The sequence below is a fragment of the Cuculus canorus genome, chromosome 11, assembly GCF_017976375.1.
Source record: "Cuculus canorus isolate bCucCan1 chromosome 11, bCucCan1.pri, whole genome shotgun sequence".
NCBI lineage: Eukaryota > Metazoa > Chordata > Aves > Cuculiformes > Cuculidae > Cuculus > Cuculus canorus.
In genome coordinates, this window is record NC_071411.1 from 3478397 (window position 1) to 3501230 (window position 22834).

At 47.6% G+C, this 22834-nt stretch overlaps 1 protein-coding gene across 1 annotated transcript in view; it reads left to right on the plus strand.

Moving 5' to 3' along the window:
* The window catches only part of DNAH1 (dynein axonemal heavy chain 1), a 67586-nt gene that overhangs the window by 32429 nt on the left and 12323 nt on the right, over window positions 1–22834 (plus strand). The window contains exons 30-55 of the mRNA XM_054077049.1: window positions 401–514; window positions 1213–1362; window positions 1856–1942; window positions 2048–2234; window positions 2350–2441; window positions 3090–3244; window positions 4915–5092; window positions 5338–5532; window positions 6203–6322; window positions 6943–7101; window positions 7269–7373; window positions 8564–8704; window positions 9225–9385; window positions 10053–10210; window positions 10346–10519; window positions 12003–12181; window positions 12959–13189; window positions 14586–14782; window positions 15503–15638; window positions 16745–16953; window positions 17727–17898; window positions 18244–18435; window positions 19273–19383; window positions 20486–20671; window positions 21776–21967; window positions 22414–22581. Of these exons, the coding sequence (XP_053933024.1) occupies window positions 401–514; window positions 1213–1362; window positions 1856–1942; window positions 2048–2234; window positions 2350–2441; window positions 3090–3244; window positions 4915–5092; window positions 5338–5532; window positions 6203–6322; window positions 6943–7101; window positions 7269–7373; window positions 8564–8704; window positions 9225–9385; window positions 10053–10210; window positions 10346–10519; window positions 12003–12181; window positions 12959–13189; window positions 14586–14782; window positions 15503–15638; window positions 16745–16953; window positions 17727–17898; window positions 18244–18435; window positions 19273–19383; window positions 20486–20671; window positions 21776–21967; window positions 22414–22581 (4149 nt within the window). The remainder of the gene's footprint in view (window positions 1–400; window positions 515–1212; window positions 1363–1855; window positions 1943–2047; window positions 2235–2349; window positions 2442–3089; window positions 3245–4914; window positions 5093–5337; window positions 5533–6202; window positions 6323–6942; window positions 7102–7268; window positions 7374–8563; window positions 8705–9224; window positions 9386–10052; window positions 10211–10345; window positions 10520–12002; window positions 12182–12958; window positions 13190–14585; window positions 14783–15502; window positions 15639–16744; window positions 16954–17726; window positions 17899–18243; window positions 18436–19272; window positions 19384–20485; window positions 20672–21775; window positions 21968–22413; window positions 22582–22834) is intronic.

The window sequence follows — 22834 nt, forward strand, 5'->3', positions numbered from 1 at the left end:
AATTACTACCTACACAGCTTTAAAAAGGATTTAGGTTTCTCTTTGCCCTCTCTGCCACGAATTAATTCAGGTCCAAACTCTACTGCAGAATAAATGGAAAGATGTTTATTTACAGCTGGAGGGAAAGAAGTCTATTCAAGACCCAAGAAAAAAAGTGGTATCCTATCAGTAAATCTTCTATGAGCCCAGTTTCTTAAACAGGGAAAAATACTACTGGTAATAATGGATTCCTGCAGTGGGACCAGATTGAGTCACTACAGTTGTGAGCAGCTGTGTGTGTCTGTGCTTGCTAATTTAACTACTGAAAGTTGTTGTTTTCCTCTTGGAAGATTTTGCTATGTTATTTAGTTTGCAGATCAGGCTCTGTTCTTTGAAGATGATCATATATTTAATTTTCTAGGTGGATCGCTTTGTGTTTGAAGGCACGGAGATCCCACTGGTGCCATCCTGTGCAGTCTTCATCACAATGAACCCAGGGTATGCCGGGCGTACAGAACTGCCTGATAACCTGAAGGTAAGGAGGGTGGATTGCACAGACCGAAATACAGGTACTGGATGCTACCCAGACCACCAGTGTGTCCATGACAAGGATGAGGATGTGATGGTTTTGGAAAGTTTATAGGATCATTGGAGAACAAATCTTATGAGGAGCGTCTCAGGGAACTGGGTTTGTTTAGCCTGGAGAAAAGGAGGCTGAGGGGAGACCTTGTCACTGTCTACAACTGCCTGAAAGGAGGTTGTAGTGAGGTGAGTGCTGGTCTCTTCTCCCAAGTGACAGGCGATAGGATGAGAGGAAATGACCTCAAGTTGCACCAGAACAACATCAGACATCAGGAAAAAATTATTCACCAAAAGGGTTCTCAGGCCCTGGCACAGCTGCCCAGAGAAGTTGTTGTCACTATCCCTGGAGGTGTGTAAAGGACGGGTGGATGAGGTTCTCAAGGATATGGTGTAGTAGTGAACAGGTATGGCTGGTCTCAGTGATTTCAAAGGTCTTTTCCAACCAAGTGATTCTATGATTCTATGATTTTGAGATTTGAATCACATCTGTAAGCAAGTGGCAGTTCTCAGATTGTAGTCTGCAGGGATACTCCTGCAGTGTGCAGGCTCTGTCCTCTGAGTTGTCTGGGGTAGGTAGTCAGCGTTGTCAGTTTGCTGCAAAAAGCAAGAACCAGCAGTGTTTTGATCTCGTGTTGGAACTGTATATTTCAGGCGCTCTTTCGTCCTGTGGCTATGATGGTCCCAGATTACACCATGATTGCAGAGATTTCACTCTACTCCTTTGGGTTTAATGAAGCCAAAGTCCTTGCAAAGAAAATCACCACAACATTCAAACTATTGTCAGAGCAGCTCAGCAGCCAGGTAAATGTCTTAATGTCCATGGATGCTTTTTAAATGTGAAACTTTCTCAGCCTAGGCATAAAGAACTTGGGTGGTTCTTGTGCTGCCTTGTGATAGCGTCTCACAAAAAAAGTCACAATATCCATTTTACATCTACCTTCCTGCTTTCTAATTCTCATTTCTTCTCCTTTGGCTGGATTTGCATTTACTTTCAGTCCTAGTTAGGATTACAGTGGCAGGACGGTTGAGCCAAGCAGCCCTGCCTACTTCTCCCTGCATTTAGGATTTTTCATCATCCAGTTATTCCTGTTTTCCTCACCTGTAGTCGGTACAGCTGAGGACTAGTTAGTTGTTTGAAGGATCCTGAGAGCAGATGTGGATGAAGGAGCAGTAGTTCTGAAGGCATAACTCTCTCATTTTTCTTTCCTTACCTGCTAGCTAAGTTCATCATAGGTCTCTTTTTAGGTGATGCCTCTGTATCCGATGACATTTTTTTCCTCTGTGCCTTTTCTAGGACCACTATGACTTTGGGATGAGAGCTGTGAAGACCGTCATCTCAACAGCTGGCAACCTCAAAAGAGAAAATCCTACTATGAATGAGGTAAATGTGCTTATACTTCACACTGTGGTAGACTTATGTGACCTTTTCTGCAGCCACACAGGAGAGGGAGGATCTTTGAAGTTCTGAGTTCTTAAATCTTTGCAGGAGCTGATCTGCCTGCGGGCTATCAGGGATGCCAACGTACCCAAATTCCTGCAGGATGACCTCAAGCTTTTCAATGGTATTGTCTCAGATTTGTTTCCCAAGATCATAGAAAAGCCTGTTGATTATGGCATCCTGGAAGAAGCCATTCGCAAATCCTGCATCAAAGAGAATCTGAAGGATGTTGATGGTGAGGGGAAAGGCTTTTCACAAGTTCCCTCCAGGCCTGGGCTTTCAGTCCAGTCCTCTGCCCTTGGAAAGAGGCAGTTGCTCCCAGACCCACTCTGCATCATCTTCCTCTACAGGTTTTGTGGCTAAGTGCATCCAGCTCTATGAAACCACTGTGGTTCGTCATGGCCTTATGCTAGTGGGGCCGACAGGCTCTGGGAAGACAAAGGTATGGTTGAGACACTGCACTGCCCCAGCAAACCACTGCCTCGTGATGCAGATGGTTAAGCTTCACAGAAGACTCACACTGCAGCATTTCTGGCTTCTCTCTGATAGACATCAGGGAACCAAGATGCTGCTTTTCAGTATTAGGAAAAAATCCTTTACTGAAGGAGTGGTGAAGCACTTGCAGAGGCTGCCCAAGGAAGTGGTAGAGTCCCCATCCCTGGAGGGCTTAAAAAAACGTGTGGCCATGGCACTTGGGGATATGATTTAGTAGGCATGGTGGGGTTGTGATCTTAGAGGTGTTTTCCAACCTTAATGATTCCATGGTTTATCACTATGGGGAAATATATTAGTAAGTCACTATTTCAAGTTGGAAGATTAGACTGAAGTTTATTAGCTCTGCAGCAAATTTCTAAGGCATCCTACTTTGACATCCCAAGATTCTTCAGGCCTCTTGTACGGGAGGTCTAACTTCCTCCCCCTGCACAGAAATAATTGCTTTATTTCTGTGACTACAGATGGGCATCTCCTTACTATGGTACTATCCTTCACTAGCTCTGCTTTCTTACTGCCTTTTGAATGCAGTTGCTGTGCGAACAAGTGGCTTTTTGTCATGGTGGAACCATGGTAGTTAACTTTCCTGCTTTTGCAGAGTTATGAAGTCCTGGCAGCTGCAATGACGTCGCTGAGAGGTCAGCCTGCAGCCAGTGGTGGGAATTACGAAGCAGTCAGCTACTTTGTACTGAATCCCAAATCCATTACAATGGGCCAGCTTTATGGAGAGTTCAACTTGCTAACGCATGAGTGGTAAAGTACAAAACCTGCTTTCCTTCCTTCCAGACGGGAAATGCTTTTCTTCTAGGTTTGTACATCTTCTCTTGCAAGCTGAAAACTATCTAGGGTAGTGGCATAAAACCAGAAGTGATCAGGTCCTTATCCTCACCAAGCTCCAAGAGCCAGTCACGGCGATTTAAACTGACATCTTTTATTGTGCGCTTGGCCCGGCTGCCAGCACATGCCCAGACGGTTACTGCAGCTCCGCTGGCAGCATTATCTGCGTAACAAGGAATAATTCAATTGCTTTGGAGCACATGTCCCTGCTCTAAAATACAGCAGCTTAAAAACACTTGCTTTGCTTCTGAAGAAAAGTGACCTCTGTGCTGCGCTCTTGAATTGTTCTTTATAAATACACTGGTGGCGCTGAATGATGAGGTATGACTTTCAGGCATAAAGGGGTATTTCATTCCCATTACCGGGGCTCCTGCTTGCTTACACAGGTTGGAAGTGAGAGCCAATAGCCCCTTCGCCCTCTTGACAGCCAGGTCGTACTGCTTGTGGTTCTGTATGTGACCTGAGGGTGACTTTGCAGATCACTCTATCCAGAAGCTAGGGTGTGAGAAGCAGTGTGAATCTCCCTTTGGCCCTGTCACCCACCACTTGCTTAGGGGCAGAGCTAAATGCTGTGTTCTGTAAAAGCAGGGAAGCTAGATAAATATGAAATTAACTGCCTCTGAGAAAAGTGCAAGCAAATAAACGTTACTGATGCTGTGACCCAGAGCTTCCCAACCTGCACTTTGGTGCATCTCTACTGAAGGACATTCCATAGGATATTTCAGTTAAGCTTGACAGTTTATTTATGGTATGACAACCCAAGGGCAGCACGCAGGCACATCAACATGACAAAAAGAAAAATACAGCAGCAACGTAAAATGTATTTGCAGACAAATCCATCTGTTTTAATCAGCTGAGCTTTAGAACAGACTGTTTTCACTTGATCTCAGTAACAATACCCTGGAATTCACTACCACTACAAAAATAACAAATAATTATTTAGTAATGGAAGTAGAGTCCAGGGCCTGAACGGCAATTGCACTTCAGGTTTCCATGTACAGATTAAGTTCTTGCTGTCAATAGCCAGCAGTCCTTGTGCGTCTGCTCTCCCGTTCACCAGCTCCACCATCACCTGGGCTCACAGGCAGCTGAGGATGGACAGCTTCAGTTATAAGGAGGGTAGAATCATGCTCTCCATCCTGGATTCATCCTCCTAACGTATAGCAACCCAACTGAATCATCTGAATTGGCAGAGTAGCTGTACTGAGCCTCCCTATACACTTAGTGAAAAAGAGAAGAGAGCAGATAATTCACCTATGAACCTGGACTGGATGCTAGCAAGGCCTCTTTGCTTTTTCCACTGAGGACAGAGGTGTTAAAAGGAAGCTCTGCATTTTATAGTTAGGTGATGTGAAGTTCAGATCCTTGTGCCCAATGAAATTGTCTCATGGTGCTACTCAGGCTGAGATGTCTGTCTCGGTAAAAGAAAGAATGAAATCGCTTTTATGCAGCTTAAGAACAGGTGAGGCACGAGTATCCTTGACCAGAGTAAGAGTCTCTCTCTGTTGCCTTGTACGGTGGAAGCTTTGCCACTGATTTCAGCAAAACCAGAATGGGCCAAACCCTGCCTTCCTCCCACCTTTCAGGACAGATGGGATCCTTTCCTCACTCATCCGTCGGGGAGCTGCAGCCACCGACTCCAGCAAGAAGTGGTACATGTTTGATGGGCCAGTCGATGCTTTGTGGATTGAGAACATGAACACAGTTCTAGATGACAATAAGAAGCTGTGTCTCAGCTCAGGGGAAATCATCAAGCTGACAGAGGTAACTCATCCCTCCTGCTTTTGCTACCTGTTGCATATTGTTCTTCCTTTTCGAACAGACTTGCCTTGCTGATGTCTGTGATGAACTTGTATGGGAATTGATGTCTCAGTGGCAGCCCTGTGCTGCCAGATCTCTGCTCTTGCACAAAGGCAACAAAAAGAGGGCTTATGCAATAAAGGGAAAAAATTCAGCTTCACCGAATTTTGCTGAAAGATCCTTGCTTTCTCTTGTTTTGCAATTTCCAGAGCATGACCATGATGTTTGAAGTCCAAGATCTGGCTGTTGCTTCTCCTGCCACGGTCTCCCGCTGTGGCATGGTTTACCTGGAACCCAGCATCTTGGGGCTGGAGCCCTTCGTCGAGTGCTGGCTGAAAAATATCCCAGGTGTCATGCAGCCCTTCTCAGAGATGCTAGCATCTCTCTTCAAGAGATTCCTCAAGGTGAGCTACCATGCCATTCCAGCCCTTCCGTGGCTCAGAGCTTGTCAGCTCAGGTATCAAGTGGCACAGACTGGCCAAGGCCTGGCTTTAAATGCCATTGTGGGAACACTTCAGACTGCTGGTATACAAACTTCTCTGTGAATTTCCTGGGTTTAATAGAGATTATTCACTGATCCCTACAGATGTGAGTTAATTTTAATGGTCATTATAGTTTGTTTTATTTCATATTAAAATTGTTTTCTGGAAAAAATCATCCCTGATGCAGCTCCATTGCTTACAGTGGAGCTACTCCAGGGAGAAAGTTGTAAGAACAAGTCTTGTTATTTCTACTCTGCTCCTAAGCCACCAGTTTAATGAATAATCCAGAGGTGCAGATGAGATCTCTGAAGGAAGCGAACCATTTAGCAGCAGCGATGGCTCAAGGTACGTCACTGTTGCACCAAAGGCCAGCCCAGAGGTTTCTTGTAGTTAAGACTAAACCCAGGGCTTTGGCTTGCTTCTCTTCAGTCAAAACAGTGGGACACAATGGGAAATGGCAACGTTCTCACTCATACCCTCCATGCTAAACATAGGCTGCAGGGAGAGGAGGAGAAACCAGAATCCTGGAAGGTAAAACCAAAGTCAAATGTGTTGGATGGTGACACTGAGCTGTTCCTGCCTCTCCTTACAGGACGCCATCAGATTCATCCGGACGTTTGTGAAGGAAATAATTGCCTCAACAGACAGTAACCTCACAAGGAGCCTCCTCATGCTCTTGGAATGTTTGTTTCAGCCTTTCATTCCTACTGAGGTAGGATTTTGATACCTTTATCACTTGTGTGTGCCTGTAACTCTTAAGGGCACTAAGTCATGCAGAGGGTTAATCACCAGAGAACAAGATGTTGGTGCGGAAAGGTTGTGCTGTAGCTCATCTACATGGCAGAAGGTAATACAGCATCCTGCAAAGCACAGGTAAACCTGGAAGGATTATGCTTTACCCACTGAAAAAGCAAAAGATAAGCTCCATGCCTACCAGACTGAAGGGGAAAGGTTCACTTTTATTTATAGCAGAGGGAATTGGAGAATGAGTGGAAAGCAGAGATCAGAGCTAAGCAGCAAAGCACTTCAGATTGCAGCTCCTTTGAGAATTAGTACTGAGAAGGCTAGTCAACTTCCAAATTAAAAACCAAAGACTAAATTCTTCTCCAAGCTCCTGTTGAGTGACATTAGTTCAGCGAGGGGAGTCTCTCAAGTACAGCAATGAAACAGCAAGTTTTAATCCACAGAATACATTAATAAGGCCTTTGAAAAACTGTCTAGAAAAAGCTGCATAGAAGCTGAATAGAATTAGAAGCACATCAAGAAGAGTCTAGGTTTTGTGTACCTTAACCATGCCTGCAAATTTTACTTCCCTTCCTCTCTGTGTCTCAGGGTATTAGGAGGATTCCCCAGGAGAAGTCAGCTCATATTAAAGAGCTGATTGAACCCTGGTTTATATTTGCCTTGATCTGGAGCGTTGGTGCAACTGGAGATTCCCAAGGCCGCATGGCCTTCAGTTTGTGGCTGAGGGAGAAGATGGCAAAGGAAAAGGTGAGTAAAGGCACAGCAGAACTTCTCTCATTGTAGAGGAACCTGTAGTAAGGAATGGGAGCCAGAGCTTCTTGTGTGCCTGTAAGCTTGGGATGGTCTTCCTCTTGGGATCTGACATCCCAGATCTGCTTCGAACTGCCGGGTTTACCACAGCTTTATCCCCACAGATCCAGTTACTTTTCCCTGAAGAAGGGCTGGTTTATGACTATAGACTGCATGATGCTGAGCTCAGCAATGCTGAAGATGATACGGATGAGGAGGTCATTCGACAGGTAAAAGACTTCCAACACCAAGCTGGGAAATCTAGGGGGAGGACCAGAAACCAACACAGGCCTCAGGATTTGGTAGGATCTTCTGATCAAGGACAAATAAGAAAGGCCTATAGGAACCAATTGGGAATGTTTAAAGTGAAATCAAGCTTTTCATTAGCGGGAGAAGGCAGTTTTTTGCCCTAAGGGTTGTAAAGCAAGTCTTTCAAATCTAAGCCTAGAGCTGGTCAATTCAAACCTGAGTGCCTTTGCCAGTGCCCAGGAAAGTGAGAGGGCTCTACAAGCGTGGCTGCTGTTGAAGCTCAGATGGAAAGATCTGTCTGTGTTAGAAAGCAGCACAAAACAACAACAAAAGAGCTGTGCGCGGCAAAGTCTGTAGGAGGAGCAAGGCAGACAAATATGCCATCTTTTCCACAGGAGACGTCAGAGCAGTAGGGCATGCAAGGCCCATCTGACTGACAGTCATCAGCCCCTGGGCTGCAAGGGAAAAACAGAAAAGGGGAAAAATCCTTCCCTTCTTACAGAGCAAGGGGAGGAGCCCTACATGAGCATCAGGTGCTGGGCAGAAACTGCCAGCATCACCTCTGTGGGCAGGCCACGTGGGGTGGTCAGGAATGCACGTTTTCTCAGTGTTCTCCAGCAACAAACCCTCTATCTCACTTGTCCAGTGGCCTCTGGGAGGTTAGTCTGTGACTTGATTCTAGCACAAGTCATCCAGGTCTTAGAGATGAGTACAAAGCCTCTGTGTGCCTCTTGAGTGCGACAAAGGCTACAGCACCAAACATGAAGATGGGGTCCCAGCTAAGCCCTCTCTGGCCTTTGGCTGTGGAGATACTTATAGGGTAGGTCAGCTTAGGACAGAATTCCCATTCTTGCAAGTATCACAAATGCTCCATCTTTCTTTGATCCCAGTTTTCAGAACAGGAGCAAGTGTGTTGCTGCAGGGGCAATGATATCTAAATCTTGGACTACATCTCTCCCACAGGAAATGAGTCAGGCACTCACAAGCATTGCCATACGCAAAGGTATAGGTGGCAAGACTAGACAGAGGGGCTGGAAACCTGAATGCCCTGTCAGAGTCTGAGCTGTGACACAAGGAGTTGTGATGGGGAAAATGCAGCAGAAATACTGTTTTTCTGTTCCCTTAGGGGACAGATATAACTGACCCCTCTAAACACACCCATACTTTTCAGGTGCACTGGGAGAAGTGGCTGGACTCTACAGCAAAGTTCACCATGGCTCCTGATACCAGCTTCTGTGACATTATTGTGCCCACGATGAACACAGTCCGAATAGCCCATCTGCTGGAGCTGCTGCTCACCAACCACAAGCCAGTACGTATCTAGCCTTATTTTTGATATTTTTGATCCAGCCATGTTCTCTTCAACAAGGGCACCTTTTCCTCTCCCAGTGCAATTAGAACCTATGAGCTACCTGATACCTTGAGATTGTTTCCCACGCTCATGGATTTGTGTTCCTCTGCTCAAAAGCTGTCCCCAAGCGCCAAGAGTTCTCCATTCAGTCCTCAGGCACCGTGCCAGTGCTGGAAAGGAAAATCAGCTCTTAGTTGTTGGATCAAAATGCAGTAAATTCTCAATCCCCTCCCCACCCTGATGATAGCTTGTTGCCATTTTTACCCTTTTCCTGTGGTTCCATTTCATACTTCTTTGATTCCTTCCATGCAGAGATCTGTTATGTTGAACATCTGTCCTTAATGCAGAAGGAAGCCTTCTCTCTTCTCCCAGCCTTTGAATGCCGAAGTGAGCTGTAACCTGCATTTTCTCCAGAAAATGTCAGAGGGCTGGGAAACACAGGCTGTCCGTGGTTGTGCTACATTGCTGATTATACTTTTAGGTTCTCTGCATCGGTCCCACTGGCACAGGGAAGACTCTCACAATTACAGACAAGCTTCTGAAGAAATTGCCTCTCAAATACATCACCCACTTCCTGATGTTTTCGGCACGCACCTCTGCTAACCAAACCCAGGATCTCATTGACAGCAAGCTGGATAAGAGGCAAGTTTACTTTGTGTTTGCAAAGGCAGTATGCCCGAGCTCAGTGTTTCTGTCAACTTGGCCTTTTATTTTCATCCCAAGACCTGAAAGAGCCCCAGGCATGCACTGAATAACAGATAGGACACACAGTAAATCTGAGCTGGCATTGTGAAAGCTATTAATAACTTGATACAACAGCAAGAAAGTGAGAAGGATTAGTAAGGGTCTGTAAAAGCTGCTCCAATTGTAGTTATTCCAGAAAAAGGACATTTGACAGCACAGGAGTTTGCAAACCCTGGTGTGGGATCTTTATAGGAGGGGGGAAAAATATGGCTGCTGACCCCCAATCCCATTCCTCACAGTTAACAGCTTCCCTTTTGTCTCTCTGGTCAGCCACTGGTTTGAAGTTTCCAATGGATTTCTGGACTTAAGCTTTGCTTTTATTTTCACTCAATTAGTTCATTGGTGTTGTGCATAAGTAGACAAAATTTCACTTGTTTTTGGAAAGAAGCCAGTGCCTCAAACATTGCTCTTGATCTTTTCCATGCAAAGGCCGGAGTATATGGAATGTAGGTGTAAGGATAGCTGATACTGCTGACCCAGGAAGCCTCTGGAGAAAAAAAACTGCTTTAGGATCAAGTTGCAGAAGGAGTTGTCCTGTGTCCTTACACAGCTTCTGTCTTTACAGGCGGAAAGGTGTGTTCGGACCTCCAGTTGGGCGCTACTTCATATTTTTTATTGATGACTTGAACATGCCCAAGCTGGAGGAATATGGTGCTCAGCCACCCATCGAGCTGCTGCGGCAGTGGATGGACCACCGCGGCTGGTACGACAGGAAGCAGATTGGTACGACCCACATCCTTTGCCCAGTACTCTTGGCCAAAGCTATTCCATTGATAGATACACATACCTGCTGTGGGGAGTTGTGGTGAGGGTTTTAACTAGAACTTAGAACTAATTCCTGGTTTTGAACACTTCAAGGTACTTTTAAGAAGCTGGTAGATATTAATTTTGTCTGTGCCATGGGACCTCCCGGTGGGGGAAGGAATGCTGTCACTCCACGTCTCACTCGCCATTTCAACTACCTCTCCTTCACCGAGATGGAGGAGAACAGCAAGAAGACTATCTTCTCCACCATCCTTGGCAGCTGGATGGGTGAGTTCTGCAGACATCTGCCACCTTCTCCTCCTGTTGCAAGTCAGCACAGTGATAATGGAGGTTGGAAGGGGGAGAATTAATACTGATGATCTGATCAGAATGTTGGAAGCTGGAACTTGCATTCGTTACTTGAAGATGCTGTTGGGAAAGTAGTGTTTGAATGTTCACAAACAGGGGGCTCATGCACTGATCTCAGGGCCAAACTCTGCAAATCAACCAAACTTCAGCTTTGGCTCTCATAATTTCTTAGTATCCCATAGCCTAGGCCTTTCAAAGAGGATTTTGCTTGTGATGGATGATGCAGATAGCCTTCATCTCAGCAGATAGGGTGGTAACTTGGGTTTTCTGTCTTTTTCTAACTGGACTCCTCGGGAAGAAAGGTTACAGAGATCCAGTGTGTAAGTAAGAGCAGAGAGACTGCGAGCAGAACAAGCTGGTGGGTGCAGCATAGCGTAGCCTACCTGTGCTTTCAGCAGACAGACACTTGCCCAGACAAGAGCCTTCTGTGGAAGCTGAGCCTTCTGTTACTCTCCATCTGCTGCAGCCTGTGGACAGCTGAGCAGGGTGGATCTAAGCACCGTGCTACAGCCACACAGAAAAAAGGGTTCATTTGAAGTGAAATGAGTCCTCTTACATTTGACAGGGTGGGAATTTAGGATCATCTTTGCAAATGTGCCCTCATCTGCAAATCTGCCAGTACGAAGGAGTGAGAATAGTGAGCTATGAGAGAAGGGGAGTAGAGCTTTGAGAGCTTGCAATATTCAGAAGCATCGGTACCTGACTATGAGCTTAGGGGCACGCTGAAGTGTATAGGTGGGAATTGAAAAGAAATTAAAGAATGTTGGAAATCATCAAAAACGTGCAAAATGCTGGAGTATCACAGGGCTCTGCTTCCACAGGAGTGTTTGTAATGAACTTAATTGGGGGTAAAAAAACCCCACACCACTATTTTGTGCTCTAAAACTGGCAGCTGTGTTTAATTCTTGCCAGACTATTGCATAAGAAATTATTCCTCGGTGGCTTTGCATTTGCTAAGCTCAATGAATTACAAGGTGCTTTAGCTAAGAGGGCACTCGCGCCTTCTAGCTTAAAAGTAGCTGAGACACCACTGTGGGAGTACAAGGAAGGAGAAGGGAAACCTGTTTGGAGTATTTCAGGTAGGTACCAATTACCCATCTGGCAGCATTTCCTCTCTCCTTGGGGTGCATGAAGTCTTAACAATGCAGAATTGTTGTGATGCGTTCTTCTCTCCCCAAATCTGATTTTCTTTGTTTTGGAAACTCATTGTCAAACTGTCCGTTGCCAGTGCTTGGTCAGGTCCCCACACAATCTCCGCATTAAGAAAGCAGAAGAAAAGTGTGTTCCTGGCCAAGTCCTAGCAACACCTCTGCTACTCAGTGCCTTCTGTATGCACTGCTCAGGCCTTCTTTAACCACAGTCCTCACCTTGGCATTCTCGGTACCTTCCTCTGTCTCTGCAGCGGAAGCGCTTGCAGTCAAAGACCTGAACGAGCCCTTGGTTGATGCCACTATCAGTGTGTATTCGACCATCACGTCCCAGCTGCTGCCCACACCAGCAAAGTCACATTACACCTTCAACCTCAGAGACCTCTCCAAGGTGTTCCAGGGCATTCTCATGGCTGAGCCCAGCAAGATCAAGGTGAGTCCTCCTATTAGCACAGCCATGCCACTCAGGGGAAGACCAGAAGCATTCTAGTTAAGGCTTTATTGATAGGCCTGCAAACAGGCCTCAGTTTCTTGTTGAAGCTGCATTTTGGTACTGTTGAGCGAGCATGGTTACCTTCCGTTTGGCTACATTACCTGGTACCAGGCCTCCTGCCACCCAGCCCTTCCTTGGCATGGAAGCAGGCCAGTGACCACAGGGAGTCACATCCTGGATGGAGCCATAGAGGACCAGACAGGAGACCACACAGGGCAGAGGTGTTGTCCTGTTACCATCTTGTAACGATGGAGGGCTTCTGCCCCTTTGGCTCTCCTGAGGACCTTGCTCTGGCTCCAGCCTAGCTAGTAAAGACTGGTTTATCTCAGGAAGTACTTGGGACCCTGGTTCTGTGCTACACCCAAATAAATGGGTCTTTCCGTAAAACATGAGAACTTTTGAGAACAATAACAATTAAATCAAACTCGGGGGAAGACAAGGACAAACAACATGTAAAGAAAGCCTGACATGTGGACAAATAGAGAGGGGATTGGCTGAAGCTGTAATGAGCTCTCTGTAAAGCAGCTGTTTTGACAACAGCTGTTTTTGAGAGAGGGGAGTGCAGCTTCCTCCACCCAATTCTTCCTCCACTCCAGCTGCCTTCTGGCAGGAGCAGGGCTGGCCACATGCTGGGCAGGAACCACCTTTCCTGACAGCAAGGCTCTCAATACTTCTCTGCTTCCCTCATGGGGGTGTTTTGCTGGAATTTCCTACCAGGACAAGCTGCACCTGCTGAGACTGTGGTACCATGAGAGCTGTCGGGTCTTCTGTGACCGCCTGGTCAGTGAAGAGGACCGCACCTGGTTTGACGACCTGATGAAGAGGATGATGGAGGAATTAGGCACCACTTTTGAGGAGGTCGTCCCCTCCCAGCCAGTTCTGTTCGGGGACTTCATGGAACCAGGTGCCAATACCAAACTGTACCAAGCAATCAACAGCCAGGAAGAGGTAAGGACCTTGGGAATCATGATCATGTGAACTGTTTTCATATCTTCCAAGTCTTCTGCAGACAAAAGAAAACAGTTAATAGTAACCATGGGGCTGCTTGAATTGAAAGTGTGTGGGATCACAAATGCTCCTAGGGGCCCTTCTGTGAACTCGTAGCTGAGATGTGGATAGTGGCTACATTTGGTGCAGTGGGAAGTTGAGGTGGAACAAGCTATCTCTGCATTGCCATCCTGGGGGCAGCCTGCTATGGCAAATGTCCCAAATGAGCAGCACTTGGGACTGAAAAGTGAAATCTGCTGGAAAGAAATGGCACATTACCCCCAGACTATACTACTTTTGCCATTAAAGACTTCACAATTGACCTTTACAAGTAATTAATGTTGCTGCCAGATTCTCTGTTGGAGAAGATACTGCAAGTACTTTGGTAGTGATAATTAAGCAAAGGCAATGAGCAGTGTGTTTTGCACTCATTATCAGGAAACAGATGATTATCCTGTCGTCTCTCCTCATGTGATAGCTGTGTGACAAGGACAAGGACTAGTAATTAACTGAGCTTTCCAGTCTCTTTTGCAGAGTGGGTAGGCCTGTGCCCCACCGATGTGAGCGCAGCTGAGACAGCCAGACTTACCAAGCTGCTGCGCAGTCCACTGATGTGCACAGGGCTTTGGCATCTAGGCAGGGATCTCAGCACTGTATGAATTCCAGCTGATGTTGCTTGTCCAGATTCCCAGTGAGATTGCTGGGGGGTTCAGGACCAAAATCCCAGGTGTCTTCATGGTTCATCTCCTGCTCTGGCCTGAAGGTGATGTTGAAGAAAGCCCTGGAAAGGGCAGGGGAGGCTGCTCCCACAGGTATTCTCTGCAATGGCTGGACCAGGAGAGGAACACACTTCTGTGCTTATCTACAACCAGCAAAGTTTTCTTCTGGCACCTGCCCTTTCCAGGGAGGATCCTAGCCACAGGATGCAGCAGCAGGCAGTGGTCAGCTACAGGGCAAGGAAGGTCTCCCAGAGGGAGAACCTGGAACAGCATGGGTCAGGCAGCCATAAGCTATTTTATTTTGAACTACACCTTGCTGTTTCTTCATGCAAACAGCACCGTTGGGAACAGCGGGCCTTAATCTCTTGCCTGAGCTAGTTTGAGGTCACCATCCAGCAGGTTCTGCTGCCAGCACTAGCTAAATGCAGCCCAGTTCAATGGCAGTTGCTACAGGAGCATGGAGCAAAGAGAGCCATCACCACGAGCAGCTCCTAGGGAGCAATTGAGAGAGGCAGCTGCTCCTGAACACCACTGAGCACCAGGCTGTGGCCTCCCAGAGGCCTGGCTGTGCTTACAACCACCCACCCCCTCACAGCTGCTTTTTCCTGGTAGCTACAATTGACTGGTTCTGCCCACAGCTGAAGGTTGTGATTGAAGATTACCTGGAGGAGTACAATCAAAGCAACACCCCAGAGCTGAAGCTTGTGCTTTTCATGGATGCGATACAGCACATCTGCCGAATCAGCCGGATCCTGCGGCAGGCTCCAGGGAATGCTCTTCTCCTGGGTGTTGCAGGAAGTGGGAAACAGTCTCTCACCAGGCTGGCGTCTCACATGTGAGTGATGCACTCCTATGCACGTAATATGGAGCAGCTCCATTGGGGTTGCCTCCAGATAATCTCTTTTCCTGCCCTTCCTGCTACTGGTTACACATTTTTCTGGTTGCTGACTCTTCAGATTTAACACTCAAGAGCTAGGGCTCAGTTAACATGCACTAGAAAAATCCTTCCTGGGAGCTAGAGAGCAGGAAGACAAAGACGGGAGTTACTGGTGATAGGTGATCAAGTGACACTGGCAGCCTGGCAAGTAGGACTTGTGAGCCTTGGGATGCAAGGGGTCTCAAGAAGGAAACATGAAAAGACGTGAAACTAGGCTGGGGAAGCAAATTCTTCCAGCTTTGAATACAGAGTGTGATCCTACAGAGGTACAATCACAGTTCCCAGATGCACCAGCCTCCAAGGGCAGCACCACAAAAGAATCCATGTTGAGTTGCTCCCTCTGTGCCCAGAGGCACTGGGCCCTTGTAGCAGGGTGACTGTTTGCTCATGGAGTTGTGCTTCTGCTGGTTTCTCGCTAGCTTATGTGTCTCTGCTTTGAGTAAAATATGCTCTTGGGTTGGTGGCTGAACATGCACAAGGACAGGCGTGTGCTCAGGATTCATTGCAGGAAAACAGCTTGCTTGAGTCCTCTTCCTTTGAGTCTATGACACATACTTAGGATTGACAAAAGAGGAGATTTTAATTGGATGTAACTCCACCAGCTTCTCTTTCCTTTAGGGCAGATTATGAGTGTTTCCAGATTGAACTGTCCAAAAATTATGACGTGACCGAATGGCGAGATGATTTGAGGAAGATCATGATGAAGGCAGGCCTTCAAAATCTACCCAAGACATTCCTGTTTGTAGACACACAGGTACAGGAATATCATCGTGGTGGACTCTACCTCAAAGGGACTCAGAAGCACATCTCTAAGCTCAATAAATCCCCCTAAAGAGGATTGAGGAGGTTGATACAAACTAGACACAGCTCGTATTTCTTTAGTAGTGCGTCTTCATCATCGTATAAAAAAAAGCCCCAGGGACACTAAAGCTGGTTGCTGGAGGGACTGTAGAGCTGTGTCAAAGTGGGCTCATTCTTCTGTTGCCTAAGGAAGCCTTTTTCAGCTCCATCCAGGGGTTTGGTGGGATTCAAGATTTTAGACCTGAAGCTAAGCGCTGTGCTGACCACTGATACTAGAAGTCCCAAGCAACATTATGCTCTTTCTTTTCAAAGATACCAGGAGATTTAAGGCTTTGTGCCTTCTCGTTTCACAGGATAATGTTAGGTAGTTACTGTAAACTGTAGCTTGCTAATGACTCGGCCAACTTCTGGAATTCACGGTTATGTTCCCCATAGGCTTTTTTACTGCCTTCATTATCATAGGAACCAAGGCCCTTCTGGCAGTGCCCTAAGCAGTGAAATGAGCATCTGTCAAATCCTGCTTGTTCCTGCATCTTTCCCCTGCAGTGAGAAGCACATATGGGAGAAAGGGTGCATTTAGTCACATTGGTGTATCCTGTGTGTTTCTGATTCAGCAAAGGTGGAGAGGCAAGAGTAGCTCTGGAGGAGGACTGTCCTGCAGACTGAGACACATCCTTACAATTATTCTGTCTCCCACATTGATGAGCTTTATCCTAATAGTGAAGTTTCTGTGCTGGAGGAATGAAGACCCAGAGCAACCTGGGGTCTGCTTGCAGTCATGTGGAGGCCCAAGTGCAATTTGTCTGTAAGGAGATGCAAATGGGCAGAAGGAGGCTTGTTCTCAGGCAAGCCCCCCACCCCTGGAATGACTGAAAGTGGCTGTTTGATCATGAACACTGGACAAGGGTTAGAGTATGCTTTACTGGGGCCAAGTGATCATAGAATTGATTTCTTATAACAGGCTGAGGGCTCTCTTTATCCAGACATGATGTACATGGCATGTGGAGACTTACAACTTAGAAAACTGTTTGGTTTTTTTTCCCCCTACCATCTACTTAGATTAAAAATGAATCCTTCCTTGAGGATATCAACAACCTACTCAACTCAGGTGAAGTTCCCAACATTTATGGCCTCGATGATCAAGAACAGATCATGACAGCTATGAAGCCCGTTGTTCGAGATCTAGGCCAGCAGCCTACCAAGGCCAATTTGATGGCTGCATACACAGGACGGGTTCGCAGCAATATCCACGTGGTCCTGTGCATGAGGTACAGTTCAGGGGTAGGATTCCATGCTGTCTGTGTTGATCATTCCCTCCTTGTCCTTTGCCTTGCATCACTTTGTCATGGGACCTTTGTTTCCAAGCCCCCCTGACTTTGGAGGAGGAGTAAGGTTTGCAGACCACCTTCCCATAGGACTGGATACAGTCTTTTTTCACTTTCCCAGTTACAAGATGAAGTTTGAAAAGTTTAAGTATGTGATTATACTTGATCTGGATTAACTACAAGCTTCCTTCTCCTTCAAGCATCATTGAGCTGTTTGTTACAAAAATATCTTGCTTGAATTTGGGGCCCAGTTGCACCACCTTTACTTATGAATCTAGTCCATGAGCAGCTTCCTTGCTTGCTTGCCAGAAGGTGCAGGGCATTCCTAGTGCAAGTACAAGTGGAAGAATCGGGGCCATGATTTAGATCTAGTGATGTGATCTCTGCACTCACCTGCTTAAAATAGACTTCACATTACATTTATTTCTTGCCCCTTAAGTCTTGTCCTCAGGGAGAGGCTCAGAAAACATTACACCACTACCATCTTAATACTTGCAGATCTTCCCAGGCATGACTGTGACACTCAGCTTAGGACATGCAGCTCACTGTCTAAACTTTCCTTCCCTATTTCCCTCTCTCCTTTTCCTTCCTTGGGAATGCTCCCTTCCTTCTTACTCCATAAGAATTCAGGGTGGTTCTAGGGAAGTAGGAAAGCTATTTTCTCCCTGTATCTCTCACTAGTTGTGACATCTCTTTTCTGCATGTCTTTCCCTTAGCCCTATTGGAGAAGTCTTCCGCTCACGTTTGAGACAGTTCCCCTCTCTTGTGAACTGCTGTACCATCGACTGGTTTAACGAGTGGCCTGCTGAAGCTCTGCAGTGCGTTGCCTCCTTCTTCTTGCAAGAGATCCCACATCTCAGTGCCAGTCCTGAAGATGTCAAGGGGGTGGTAGGTACCACACTCAATGGACAACATACAGCTCCTGTATGCTCAGTGTGCCATAACTCTAGACAATAGATGTAGGACAAACCTGCAGAGAAGTCTTATCCTGTAGCAGAAATGTTTCATGGCAGGATCATTCATATACATAGCTGTTTATCTTTTGTATGCCTTGAAGTGGCCATCCCCGTTTGTCACCCTGTCTCTGCACAGATTTGAAGCCACATGCGTATATAAGCTCTGCTGTGCCAGTATGCTTAGGCTCTTTATAAACCCCTTGTGCCCTATGCGGGCATCACATTAACTTGCCTACCACGTGTTCAGTACTGAATAAGATTATTTCTTTCCTTGTAGATTCAAGTGTGTGTAGAAATCCATCAGAGTGTGGCAGAGAAGTGCCAAGTGTACTTGGCAGAGCTGGGCAGACACAATTATGTCACTCCCAAGAGCTACCTCGAGTTCCTTGGCATCTTCGGTTCCCTGATTGGAAAGAAGAAACAGGAACTGGAGACAGCCAAGAAAAGGATGAAGAGTGGCCTGGACAAGGTTTGTCCCTCACACCCAGGAGAGCTTTGGAGCCTCCCTTACCTGCTTCAAGCAGAGTATAGTAGGAGAAAACTCGTGCTAAAGCAAGCAAGAACCGTGCCTTCTGCCAGAGCCAGTCTTTCTGAAGGTCTGAGTCTGTAACAGCTCTGAAAGAATCACGGTCCCCGGTCTATGGGGAGCTGTAGACATCGCTGTCGCTCATCTCTCAGGATGTTCCTTAATAACTTTTTAATCAAAAGCCCTGTAACAAGCTGAGAGAATTGGGGTTGTTCAGCCTGGAGAAGAGAAGGCTCCAGGGAGACCTTAGCAGCCTTCCAGTACTGAAAGAGGCTACAGGAAAGCTGGGGAGGGGGTCTTTATTAGGGAGTTGCAGGAATTATTTTAAGCTGAAAGACGGGAGATTTACATTAGATCTTAGAAAGAAGTGTTTCCCTGTGAGAGGGGTGAGGTACTGGCACAGCTTGCCCAGAGAAGTCATGGCTGCCCCATCCCTGGAGGTGTTGAAGGCCAGGTTGGATGGGGCTTTGAACAACCCGATCCAGTGGGAGGTGTCCCTGCCCATGTCACAGGGATTGGAACTGGATGGTCTTTGACATCCCTTCTGACCCAAACCATTCCATGACTCATGGCCGTGAGCTTACGAAATAATGTACATCACGTGCAGACGCTGCTGTTTATAAGCACACCACAGTGTCCAAGTGGTGCTCAAGCAGGGACCAGGGCAAGATCTGCTTTGTACAGCCTGACACCAGGCAGTGAGCACCCACAGGGCAGCACAGCTCTTTCCTGGGGCTTTTCCATGGGTTTGTGTGGTCTCATTCTGCTCTGCTCCCACAGCTCCTGCAAACAGCAGAGGATGTAGCAAGGATGCAGGAGGAGCTGGAGTCCGCCCGCCCTCTTCTGGCACAAGCAGCCAAGGACACAGCAGCAACCATGGAGCAACTGCAGGTACTGCTGCTGAACAGCCCCACGCTTCCCAAGTCTGGCTGCTCAGACTGGACACAAGGGATTGTACAAAACCCTGCTTAATCTGACAGTAAAAGGGCCCCAGGTTAGCAGAGCAGCTATCCCTGCAGAGCAGCGCTGCCAGCAAAAGTGGCCTCTGCTGTGATCCCCGTTCTGCTGGTGGGGGGGGGGGGACGCAGTCAAAAAACCTCCCAATCCGCTGATGACAGAAGCATTGGCTCACAAGGCTCTGTCCGAAACCACAGCCCAGGGGTCAGTCAGCCAAGATACCCGCTCCCTTTCTTCACGGGTTTCAATCCCTGCAAGCACAGACTAGGAACATTACTAAAACGCTCCCGAGAAGCTCTGAGCTCAGACTGCTGCTGCTGAAAGGGATTCTTCCCCCTCCTCCCATCCTCAAGCAGCTGGTCCAGCTGCAGCCTGCCCTGCTGGCCCAGACCTCAGGGATCAGCACACACGGTCAGTCGTGCTGCTGCAGAAGAAAAAGCTGTCCTCTGTTGGATGTTGCTGCCTTCCCTCCTCTCTGTGTTCCTCCCTGCCTGTCTCCTGCTGTGGGGTGGCCAGACTGAGACAGAGGGAAGAGACACTGACATCACACAACTCTGCATGTGAAGGGGAAAGAGTCTGCAGTCTTCCATGTTCCCACAGAGCAAATAAAGATTTGGCTACATTCCACTTTCCCTTTACACCTCGTGGTAGTGTTTTAACCCTGGGGGGAGACAGAAGTGACAGTTCTAGAAACAAAACCCTCAGCATATCTTCTTATTCCTCCATCTCCCGCACCCCTGTGCATCCTCTTCCTGTGCCAAGAGGAAAAATGGGTAGAGCAGCCAATTCCTGCAGGACTAACACCATTCCAGGCACAGAGATGGAGCTTGTGGTTGATCTCTACAGGCTGGCAAAAACCTCCTGCTGGTATGATGTGGAAGGGGCTCCCCTCCAGCACTTAGGCTCCAGCTTGTCTCTGCTGGAAGAGCACACATGACCTGCCAGGAGGGCTGTGATCCTTACCTAGTGGTGCTGAGCCAAGCCATGGGGGTGCTCTGGCTGCTGCTTGCTTCTGAGGCTCTCTCTGGGGTTGCAGGTGGACACAGCTGTGGCTGAAGAGACAAGAAGTGCTGTGCAGGCTGAGGAGATGAAGGCTAAAGTGAAAGCTCAGGCAGCCCAGGCCATTGCAGATGATGCTCAGAAGGACTTGGATGAAGCCCTCCCAGCCCTGGACGCTGCTCTTGCCAGTCTTAGGAACCTCAACAAAAGTGATGTTTCAGAGGTAACTGGGTTGAGGGGGGGGAGGGTGGAAGAGCTGGGTTTGGTCCTGGACGGCCTCTCACTTTGCAGCAGTTCTACTTCTATAGGTTTGCAGCATCCCCAGCCTTTTCTAGCATCTCTAGCCAACCCCCTGGGCAGCTGCCTATGCAGCTTCTCTCCTTCAGAACCAGAGTTTTGAGGGGCAGAGACACAGCAAATGGCTCCTGGGTGCTCCTACACATTGCTTCCAGCTTGCACCAGAGAAGGTGTTGAGGAGGGCAGTGCCATGATGCAGCCCCAAGTATTGACTGCTCAGCCCAAGGACAGATGTAGCAACACAGTCTGAACCAGCAGGCTCTTTTGAAAGGGGTTCCACCTCGGAGAAGAGCAAGAAGTGATAGCTAGTGGGGTAACTTAAAGGAGCACTGGCTTGAAATAGGGTAGTCTGAGAAAGGAGGGTGATTCTGAGCCTGGCAAGTGTCACAACCTATAACCAAGAGAGCAAACTCAGCAAGTACAAGATTTTACTGCACAGGATGCAACGGGTGGGGGTGTTGAGGAGCGATCAGGCTTTTGTTCTGCAATTGTGAATGACAGATTTATTCCCCACAAAACATACAAAACTCCTTTCTCGGGAAGGTGGGGAAAGACAGACAAGTGTCTCTTTGCCCCCAGCACCTGTCCTCTTGTAGAGCTGGCATGAAAAGTGTCCTGTATGTACAAGGCTTGCAATGCCAACTCAACCCACCAGCTCATGGGGTACAGCATTGCTGCAGTGGGGTACAAGACAAGTGAGAACCCACAGAGTGAAGGAGAAAGCCTGCCCATACCCCATTTCCATACAGTCTCCTTTTCAAGGCTGTACAGATCTAGCTCCTTCACCAAGACATCTTCAGCCAGTAAGATAAGTAGCATGAGGGCAGGCTTTTTCAGCCTTCCTATGGCTTGCTCCACGCCCTTTCGAATAACCAGCTTTCCCTTCTGGTACCTCTCTCCTTCCTGCCTGTGCACTGCATCCTCTAAATGTCTTGCCTCTGGTCCCGGCCTCTGCTGGGCCAGCTAAGGGAGTAGCGCCCTGTCTCACCGAGACCCAAGCCAACCCACTGTCTCTATTTGGGTTTTAAAGGTACGAGCACTGCAGCGGCCTCCCATCGGTGTGAAGATGGTGATTGAAGCCGTCTGCATTATGAAAGGAATCAAACCCAGAAGGGTGGCAGGAGAAAAGCTGGGGTCCAAGGTGGATGACTACTGGGAACCAGGCAGAGCCCTTCTCCAGGACCCAGGGAGGTTCCTGGACAGTCTGTTTAAGTATGATAAGGTAAGCAGTGGCAGAGGAAGGCTGTGACCAAGGTATTGCCTTACAGAGATTCTTCTGACAGGATTGAAGCTTTATGGGCAAAATCCATCAGCAGCACAGAGGATGAGGATGTATTCATTCTGGAAGTCCTCGTGTCAGCTGGCTGCACTTGGTTGCCTTGGGCAATAGGACGCAGAAGCACAGGTCCTCTGCTTCTGTCCCTCTTGCTCTTTCATGTGGAGGGCCTGGATGGAAATGCTATGGGAATGGATTTAACCAATCCCACATCCGTGCCTCCCAGGCCTCAACATGCAGTAATTTGATTCCTTTTGCTCCAGTGCAATGCCTTAACTCTGCCAGTGCACAGGCAGGCTGCAGTCACTGGGGGAAGCCTTTTGAGACCCTCCTCGGTCAGACCTCTGGCATCCTTATCACCCATCTCTTTTCTCTCTCACCATTCCTTGCAGGACAATATTGCAGACACTGTGATCAAAGCCATCCAGCCATACATTGACAGTGAGGAGTTTCAGCCAGCTGCTATTGCCAAGGTTTCCAAAGCTTGCACCTCCATCTGCCAGTGGGTCCGTGCCATGCACAAGTACCACTTTGTCGCCAAGACTGTGGAGCCTAAGCGGGTAAGAGACAGTGCGACTCGATCGCTCTGGGTGGTAGGGAATGCAGTACTAGCAGCTCCTTCTGCAGGAGATGCCAAGTGTCACCATGTTCAGACCACGCCTTGGCAGAGCCAGCACCCCAAAACCTGTTAACATCATCAAGTAGAATAAATCAGCCTAGAATATGCTGGGACAGAAGTAATACCTTGTTCTTTTTGCCAAGTTCCTGGCTCAGCAGAGACTGTACTTAGAGAGGCATTCCCACATCTTACTG